Genomic DNA, 9,776 nt, shown 5'->3' on the forward strand with positions numbered 1-9,776 from the left:
TAGTCGCATTGAGCGACGATCTTCACAACTCTCAGTTGCAGGTACATAGCAGAATCGATGCGCAAGATCGATTTATTCAAAATCTGGTTGATGAAATATTTCGACGTATCAATAGAAACGGACGCGTGTTCAACGAACACCATCGTGAACTGGTACTTTTGGTTCATCATCTTCTTCTCATTCTCGTCGAACAGTCAGATGAGTAAAATACATGTGTTCCATTAAATCATGTATTGATTTTATATGCTATGTTTGCTTTTGATTTTATATTGTACTACTTCATTTATGGTTTTATACTCTGATTTTGTACTATTTTATGTTTGCTTTTTATACTTTTTACATATACTCTTTTTTTTTACTATTTACTTTTTACATATACTCTGATTTTGTACTATTTACTTTTTAAATATACTCTGACTTTGTACTATTTCATGTTTTGGTCTGAAATCTAAAATGGACGGTGCTAAAAGCTTTGACGCAGACGACACAGAACTGTCACCCGACGAAATTGAAATGCTAAGTATACTTCCTGATTCTTTAGAAGAGTATCTGTTTAATTTAGAATCTTCACAACCCTTCGCTAATTTGGATCTTTTCGAATTAGCTGTAAATCCAAATATGAATTTGTACGATCACATGCAAAGTGTAGACGGTGATCCTGTTGTACAATTTGGTGGTGTTTTAAACAACCAACCATCACCAGACCACCCCGGCGGTAATGATACTTCGCAACCATCCACATCAGGTAATGTCGATTCTACTACTACACAGACTCTAACTCGCACAGACATTGACAGGTTGATTTGTGAGGGTGGGGACGTTAACGGATATCATGTTTTACCGCGACCTCGTTTCAATAGTGTGACGTTGAGAAGGACTATGAATCTGAGAGAGATTAACTCTACAGATTTGGCCTCTTATCACACTTACTTGCACGACATGGTCAATGGGATTGTTAATTTTGCTAGAGAATTCGACCACAATTCCGTAATCAATATTACATTGTCAGCCCCCAGTCTCCAAACACCAGTCAGCGGGGTTTTAACTCATGGTAATAATTACAACGTGGATTTACTTCTCGATCAAATTGAAAAAGTTTTACAGAGCAACAATCGGTTACTATCTGACCAAACCGTTGAAATTGATGCGTCAGTAGCAATGAACAGACAAGGCGGAGGCCGTCGAAAACTTACAGATCTCCCCGTTGATCAGGTAATTAAAAGAAAAAAGTCGAGCTTATTCTGCCCAAACAATATTTCAAATAATTTGTGCTTTTCCATCTGTATCGCCCATTTCCTTAACCCACAACAGCCCGAGAGTGAGTTAGAAAAAGTGGCGGCCGTTATCCAAAACAGCGTAGGCTTCTCAATCCAAGACAAAATCGGTCTTGACGACATAGCATCGTTTGAACGTGCGCTAGACATTAAAATCGTCGTATTTCACAGATCTAACGCCATGGTCTTAGAAACGTACAAAAATTCTGACGAACCCCACCCAAAAACGATTTTCCTTTACCTACACAATGATCATTACTACATGATACTGAATTTGACGGGGTTCATGGGTTCACCATACGTGTGTCCATTTTGCTACAAATCTTACACCAACCGCAGGGACCATCGATGTAAGCACGCTTGCAACATCTGTTTTGACACCGATTGTCACAGGTTCCCTGTAAGAATCATACATTGTCCAGATTGTTTGCGGTACTGTAAATCGGCATATTGTTTCGAAATGCATAAAAAAAACTCACCTCCCGGTCAGGAATACCCAGCCTGTGATATGATTAAATACTGTGAGCTATGTAACAGACGTTACTACGTTAAACTGGGTGACAAGAAAAAAAGTAAAAAACACATCTGCGCCCCGGACAAATGCATGCACTGTCGAGAGCGTCTGACGGCCGATGGGGAGCACCAATGCTTCATACAACCTCTAGAGGCTAAGGAGCCTTGTGAGAAATACATCTTCTATGATTTTGAAACGCGTTACGAAAATGGTAGGCACGTGGCTAATTTTGTTTGCGCCATCACATTCAAAGGTAAGAAATTTACTGCTCATGGTACCAACTGCATCGCTAAGCTAATCAACCATTTCAGACAACCTCAATACGAAGGCTACTGCTTCATCGCTCATTACGCCTCCAGATTTGACTCCTTTCTAATCCTCGAGTATTTTTGCAAATCCGGGATCGCGCTTGAGGTCATAATGCAAGGGTGCAAATTACTTCTGTTGTACGACGAAGCATTCTCCCAGCGATATATCGACAGTTACTCATTTTTCCCATTCGCTCTGGCCAAAATGCCCGCGGCGTTAGACTTAACGACGACTGAAAAAGGTTACTTTCCGCATCTTTTCAACAGGGTGGAAAATGAGAACTATTTCGGACCATACCCCGACAAAAAGTTCTACAACTACGATAACATGTCTGATAAAGACAGAGAAAAGTTTGATGCGTGGTACAGCACGGTTCAGGGTAAGTTCTTTGACTTCAAGAAAGAACTGTACGCGTACGGCGTTAACGACGTCGTCTTATTACGCGAAGGGTGCATGACATACAGAAAGTCTTTCATACAATGCACCAAACTTGACCCTTTTGCGTTCACGACGATCGCCAGCTGTGCGATGGGGGTCTTCAAAACACATTATCTCGACAGAAACACGCTTGCGCTGACCCATAACAAAGCGTACGTCCATCAGAATAAGGCCTACTCAAGCGGTTCGATCGAATGGTTAGAGTATGTAAAAAAGACTCGAAACGTGGACGTTCACCACGCCGTAAACCATGGTGAAGTATCGATCGGTAAGTACTTTTTAGACGGCTACTACGAGCAGGACGGTGTTAGGCACGGTTTAGAGTACGCAGGCTGTGTCTTCCATGGTCATTGCTGTCGCTTTGAACCCCATCATAGCCACCCCCTTTCGGGAGTACCCTACGGGGTTCTCAGGGGCGAGTTTGACGATAAGATTGAAATTCTGCGGAACGCGTACGGTTTGCAAATCGAAGTTCTTTGGGAATGCGAATGGAACCGGATGAAAAAGACCGACCCCTCTGTGATAGAATTTATGACCGATTATTCCGCCCCGGAGAGATTGAACCCCCGAGACGCGTTGTACGGTGGCAGAACGAACGCCTACAAACTTTATCACAAAGTGACCGGTGATGAGAAAATAAGGTATCTCGATTTCACTAGCTTATATCCATATTGTCAAGCGAGGAAAACCTATCCGATCGAACACCCCCAAATCATATTCACAGATTTTGAAGCGATTGAAAATTATTACGGGCTTATCAAAGCGACCGTGTACCCTCCGCGTAAATTACTGCACCCGGTTCTCCCTTACAGATGTCAAGGAAAACTCATGTTCCCGCTATGCAGAACCTGCGCTCAGGAGCAAAACCAGACCGCGAGTTGTAGTCACACGGACGAGGAAAGATCGCTCTCGGGTTGTTGGGTCAGTATCGAGCTTTTAAAAGCCATCGAGAAGGGATATGTGGTGGGCAAGATAGACGAGGTTTGGCATTTTCCGCAGCGGTCAGACACGTTGTTTGCCGAATACGTAAAAACGTTTTTGCGTTTGAAACAACAAGCGTCCGGCTACCCGTCCAATGTCGTCACGGATGCTGAGAAAGAGACTTACATTCGTGAGTATTTTGAAAAAGAGGGGATTCAACTCGACCCCGAAAAGATTAAGTACAACGCCGCCCAGAGGTCAATAACGAAATTAATTTTGAATTCGCTATGGGGACGTTTCTCTTTAAGACAGAACTTGCCTCAAACTACTCTGGTGAACGACCCCGAAGATTTCACCAGAATTGTTTTTGGCAATACCGACACGTTGTCGTATTTCTCATTCGTTTCAGATGACGTAGCGCTCGTCCAGCATAAACCATCCAAAGAGGATGTTTGCAAGACGCGCGACGTAAACGTTTTTGTAGGTGCTTTTACCACCGCGCACGCCCGACTGGAATTGTACGAATTGATGGACAGACTAGGCAGCCGATTGCTTTACTCTGACACAGATAGTGTTATTTTTGTGTCTAGGGAGGGGGACTGGGAGCCTCCTCTAGGGGATTATTTGGGAGATCTGACTAGCGAATTGGACGATGGGGATTTTATATCACAATTTTCGTCGAGCGGTCCCAAATCGTACGGTTTTGCCACGGCCAAAGGTAAAGTGTGTATGAAAGCTAAAGGGATAACCCTGAATGCTAAAAATTCACAAGCTATCTGTCTCGAATCCCTGATTGGTCTGGTTGACAGTTATGTGACGTCGCATGATAGATCCAATTACATCCTGGCTCAGAGCGAGAATATTGTGCGAAATAAGAAGTCTCTCACATTGCACAACAAATCAGTCGTTAAAAGGTTCAAGGTCGTGTACAATAAACGTAGACTTTTACAGGACTTTAGCACGCTTCCTTATGGCTACTGATCAGATGATGCACAGAGGCTCTCAGGATGTTTCCGATTTTGATTTCAGACTTCAACACCCTTTCTCTTGTGTCGTGAGCGGCCCATCAAATTCTGGAAAGTCTTATTTTGTAAAACTTTTGTTGGAAAAAGGTTTGAATATCATTTCCAAGAAAATTGAAAACATTGTTTGGTTGTATGATTGTTGGCAGACTTTGTACGATGATTTACTTCAATTGTATGACATTAAATTTGTGCAAGGAATACCCCAGACTCTGAATGATGATGATTTACTGCCTGTCACCAAGACAAACCTACTCGTGGTGGATGATTTAATGGAGCAAGCTAGCGGTAACGTGGAACTTCAACGGGTTTTTACGCAATACTGTCACCACAGGAATCTCAGTTCTATTTACATAGTGCAAAATTTATTTGCACAGGGTAAGTCCAGCCGAACCATAAGCTTAAACGCCAATTATATGATACTGTTTAAAAATCCTCGGGACGTCAATCAAGTAGCGATGCTAGGACGTCAAATGTACCCGGGAAACACTAAATACTTTATGGAGTGTTATCACGACGCAGTCGACCGTCCTTTTGGCTATCTAATGATAGACTATAAAGCAAAAACTCCGGAGCAGTACCGTCTCAGAACAGGATTGCTTTCTGACCGTCAAGTGGTTTATATCCCGAAAAAAAGAAGAACGTGATCAAACGTCATGTCCGCCAGACTTTGTAAACATCTGCCGGTGTTAAAACTGCTACATAAATCCAGTCCTAAACAGCGACGTCTTATTTTACAATCGGCGTCCGATGAATTCATTTTAGCGCTGTGTGAAGTGGCGCTTAACATCCTCTACGGTACCATTCCGGTCAATAGGCAACAGTACCAAAAACTGAAAAAGAGAAAAGCCGAAATCAAATTTATAGCCGATAAAAAAATTGGCATTACGGCCAAGAAACGAGTCTTCAACCAGAAGGGCGGATTCCTATTGCCGCTTCTAAGCGTCGCAGTACCCTTTATATCAAGCTTAATAGCAAATCGATAGGATGGAGTATGCCGAGAAGATGTATTTAGTCCCGCACCATCAACTGGATAAGATGAAGAGTGAAAATGTTCGCGAGAACATTCAACGGAGCGTGGAAAACGATTTGGATGATAGTATAAGAAATATTTTACGTCGCACTGACTTGAATCCGTACGAAAAAGCCAAACTTTACACCAATACCCTGAGTAGGTTTTTGACCATCGTTAAACAAGGCGATCGTGAGAGCAGTGTTTTAACGCTTTCCCTACCCGATACTGATCTCAGCCATAAAGACGAACCAGCGGATGGTGATAATAATAATGTCGAAGACGGCAGAGCTGAGGTGGAGGACATTGTCGATGAAGTTCTGAAGAACGTACCTTCGAGAAGTGTGAAAAACAGCAGATACATATTAGACAAGATGTCTAAAGCTAAAGCGCTAAGTACGTGGAACGAATCGGGGGAGTTTGTGTTCAGGGGTAAAGCCGTACAAGGGTCGCACATGGTCGATTTGTTAAAAAATGTTACGGCACCGCAAAACGTTAGGGACGAACGGAGACCTCGAGGATGGTTGGAGTTTCTACGTGCCTTTGCCGAATTAAACATCCCATTTTCTACAGTACCGAATCAGCAGGTCAGACGCAAGATTAAGTCTCTAAAGAGTAAACCCGGCAGCCCTCCCCGTGTTAGACCTTATAAAAAGACACAAAGATATTCGCCTTACACGGTTCCAAACCCCAAAGACTCGGTGTTTAAACCCCCGGCTCTCAAACGAAAGCGATGGTTGGAATTTTAACAGATACATGAAATAAAAGACGCTAAAAATATATAATGGTTTCAAGCTTTTTTTTTTTATTTATACGTCAAACACGTCTGCACACAGGGGACACAGGATAACATTTTATCATTACAAACATGCGGTCTTAATCTCTTTACAAAGAGGGACACCATTTTATCATTTTTTATATAATCGTCGGTATATAGTTTCATCACATGGTTATAGTCGTAACCTCTGACTAAATGATAGAGAAAAAACACACAATGCTGACCACAGGTATCTGATGAAAAATCCTGGACGCGTCTGTCGGAATATAACACGTCGACGTTGTTGCCAGTTAAAAAGTTATTGATGGAGATTGGAAAGCGAGGGCTGTTGGGCGGATTGCCAAAACTATCGAAAAAACAAGCGGCTCCCTCTTGGGTTAAATAAACGGCAACCCAATGCTCTCCCGGTAGCCGAGCAGGGTGGGTGTTTATGACGGCCATCGACGGTAAGATCCTAAGCGGTTTTTCGGGTAGTTGATCGCTCGGTAGCACGCCGAGAAAATGAGTCCTGCACGTAATTTTATCCATGATAGCGGTCAGTTGTAGAGTATTCATCTCAGTAGTAATCGACTAGTACTTGTCGTCGGTTAGACACTTCAATGATGCTGTCGAATACGGCGTAAATTAATAAATTAACGGTATTCGGCAGCGGTTGTCTGAATCGAGCTTCGAGTCTGATATTCCCGGACTTGATGAGGGAAATGTGCTGACCACAGTCTTCATCAGGCGTGAGGTTAAACGCGTAAAGCGTGTATCCGTTCAGGAAATCTGCCCTGTCGATAGAGAGTGCCTGGTTTTTAAGATGTCTTCCTGTCGTCATCGCCAACTGATAAAATTCACGCACTGCCGTACCAGCTTCGAAATTAGGCTGTAGAGGCTTGGAGGGGAATTGTTGACCGTCTACATAGACGGCCAGGAACTCAAGATCGTAATGTTTGAAAGCAAATGGATTTTTTTCGTAGGAGCCGGTAAATGCGTCATTGTCGACCATGGCTATGACGATAGATTTTGGTAGGGTCCCTAAAAACAGATTTTCTTGATTTGAAACGCGTGTACCCTCAGGTATGGAGAAATTTTTTAGAACCACCCTATCTATGGGATACTTTGCGGTTGTCGAGAGTAACGCCTGGGCGTGGCCCAGTCTCACCGGAGGTGCTACGGCAACTTTCTTGACAAATAGGGACGCCGACTCTATTTTTATTTTGTAAGCCACGTCATCGCACCTCATCAGACAGAATTCATCTTTTGCTCTAATTAGGCGTATCTTGATATCAACTCCATTCAGCAAAAGTTTTTCTTGAAAGAATATATCACTGTGTATAGGGGCCATCAGCTCCACCACCTTACTTTCGGTGGTGTAGGTCGATCTCTTTGTCAACCCCGCGTTACGCCCTACGGGGTCATTCACATCCATGTGACCGGCAGTGTCTTTGTAAAACAGTCCGGCGGAGAAAAGAGATTCCAACGCATCTTTACTGTAGTTGATCAGACTCTCTATGATGCAGCGGTAAGGGTAGGTGCTCGAACTCTGCGATATCAGACGATCGCCCAGGGTCACGTCGACTTGTGAAAATATGGTGGCTCCGGGGTAATTTATTAAGGCAACCCGTGCAGGATGCACAATGTTCTCTCCATTAGGTCTCGTGATTTTCAGGCGTAGATAGAGCATCGTGTTATTTAGGTCCACATAATCATCGCCATTGCCTGCGATAAAAAACTCTAATGGAGCGGTGTCCGATATGGCGGATAAAGGGGCAACTTCTAAATAGCCGTTTTTCTCAATAACTGTCTGCGTCAGCGGGACCGTAAATAAGTCCAACTCGGACTTGATGCATTCTCCCGACATACGATGTAGTAGCGCCATGTTAGAATATGGTTTTTACGAATCTCTTGGCCGCCGCTTTTCGACTAACAGACTTCTTACGCTTTCTACGTACGACTGGACGTCTCCTTGTTCCGCTTGTTGTTTTCTTCTTCTTCTTACCCCATTGACCACGCCTCCTCACACCAGGCGGTTTAGACATCCTCTTACGGGCCATGACCATCAGCCCAGATCCGTCTTGAGCATTAGCATTATTGCTATGCGCCCGCGTCAATACGTTTGAGACGACGTCGGATACTATATTTTTAGCGGCGGATTTTAGGTGGGGTTTCGCGATGCTAAATCCTCTTTTTAACAGAGGTATGGCCATCCTGAACAAACCTCTGAAAAGTCCTCCTAGCCCTGCCCCGTACATAACCCCTCCCCCGGCATAGCCTGGCAAACCCCCGCCGGCCTGATTTCGGTAATAGTCCACATAGTCCGCGGTATTGTGCTCTCTAGGGCTATAGTAATAACTCATTTTAAAGAATAGAATGATTCGTTGGTTTAAAGTGTAGTTTTACGATGACTTTCCCGTAAGAAAATGGTATTTCACGGTTTTGGTCGTCCTTCAACTCTATGGTAATGCTGGTGATGTGATCCTTGTTGATCGATGCGTAATGCGGGTTGTCGTATCTAGAAATGACCGTGTCGTTGCTTTTACCCGATATATGTACGCATCTCAAAAGCGGGACGTAAGAATCACCGACCGATTGATATTGAATGATGTCGGTGTAAACGTACATTGTGTAGAACCCGGCGTTGATATCGGATTGATGAGGAGCGTACGTGATATGGCTCGTAGTAAAATCTGCTTCTTTATGGTAGTTCGAACGTCCGAGAGCATCGTCCGGTATCATTCCTAAAATAGTGGCTAGTCTGCCTTGAAAACTGACTGAAACATTGGGTTTCGCGATCAGAAACACTTTGTTTTTTAATTCATCGTAATCCAATACGGCCGTGGGTGTTAGAAGTTGATTTATCACGCGGAGGATCGCACGAATGTTCGCGTAGTACCCACCAGATATGTATAATATCCTCGATACAAAAAACGTGGGTAAGTCTTTTTTAAGTGCGTCTTTGGGGCCCCCACTATTTTTGAATACGGGGCCTGTGTACAGGGTGAAACCCCCGTCTTTGTCATTAAAGTTATACCAACTTCTAGGATATTCGATTTCGGCGAGCCCCACCTCCCATTGTCCTTTCAATTGTATAGCTTTTGCTAACCTGGTTGTATAGCCGGATATGCGATTTTCGGGGTAAACCGAGCTCGATGCATTGCACGGTAGCGTAATGTAGAACCCTTGATCATCCATGACTGTCCTTTGCTCGTATGAACTCATCCATTAAACGTCGGGGTGTTTTAAGTCCAACAGTGTTTTTTTATCTATATAACTATTGAATTTTGAAGGCCAGCCTAGCCATTTCACTAAAACAAGCGTAGATTTCCCTTGTTTTTTCTGACCTAAAATCTTTTCCACCTTAAAAGATTTGTTTTTACTCACAATTATTTTTTGCAACTCTTTTTCATAAAAAACACCCTCGATAACATCACCGTCATAATCGCTGAGTCTGTAGACCGGGGGTTGTCGCGGAATGCATGCGGATATGGTGAAAAATTCTTCCGTGTAGTTTTGCTCATAACCT

General features: G+C 43.4%; 1 protein-coding gene across 1 annotated transcript; it reads right to left on the minus strand.

The window, feature by feature from the left end:
- Positions 1-6,824: 6,824 nt before the first annotated feature.
- LOC307173073 (uncharacterized protein F54H12.2-like) lies at positions 6,825-8,132 on the minus strand (the record flags this gene model as incomplete). The annotated part of the gene is made up of 1 exon (XM_079895874.1): positions 6,825-8,132. The coding sequence occupies one exon, from the start codon at positions 8,130-8,132 to the stop codon at positions 6,825-6,827; it is 1,308 nt and encodes a 435-aa protein (XP_079752000.1).
- Between the last annotated feature and the right edge of the window lie 1,644 nt (positions 8,133-9,776).

The sequence above is a fragment of the Squalius cephalus genome, assembly GCF_949319135.1.
Source record: "Squalius cephalus genome assembly, chromosome: 15".
Classification (NCBI taxonomy): domain Eukaryota; kingdom Metazoa; phylum Chordata; class Actinopteri; order Cypriniformes; family Leuciscidae; genus Squalius; species Squalius cephalus.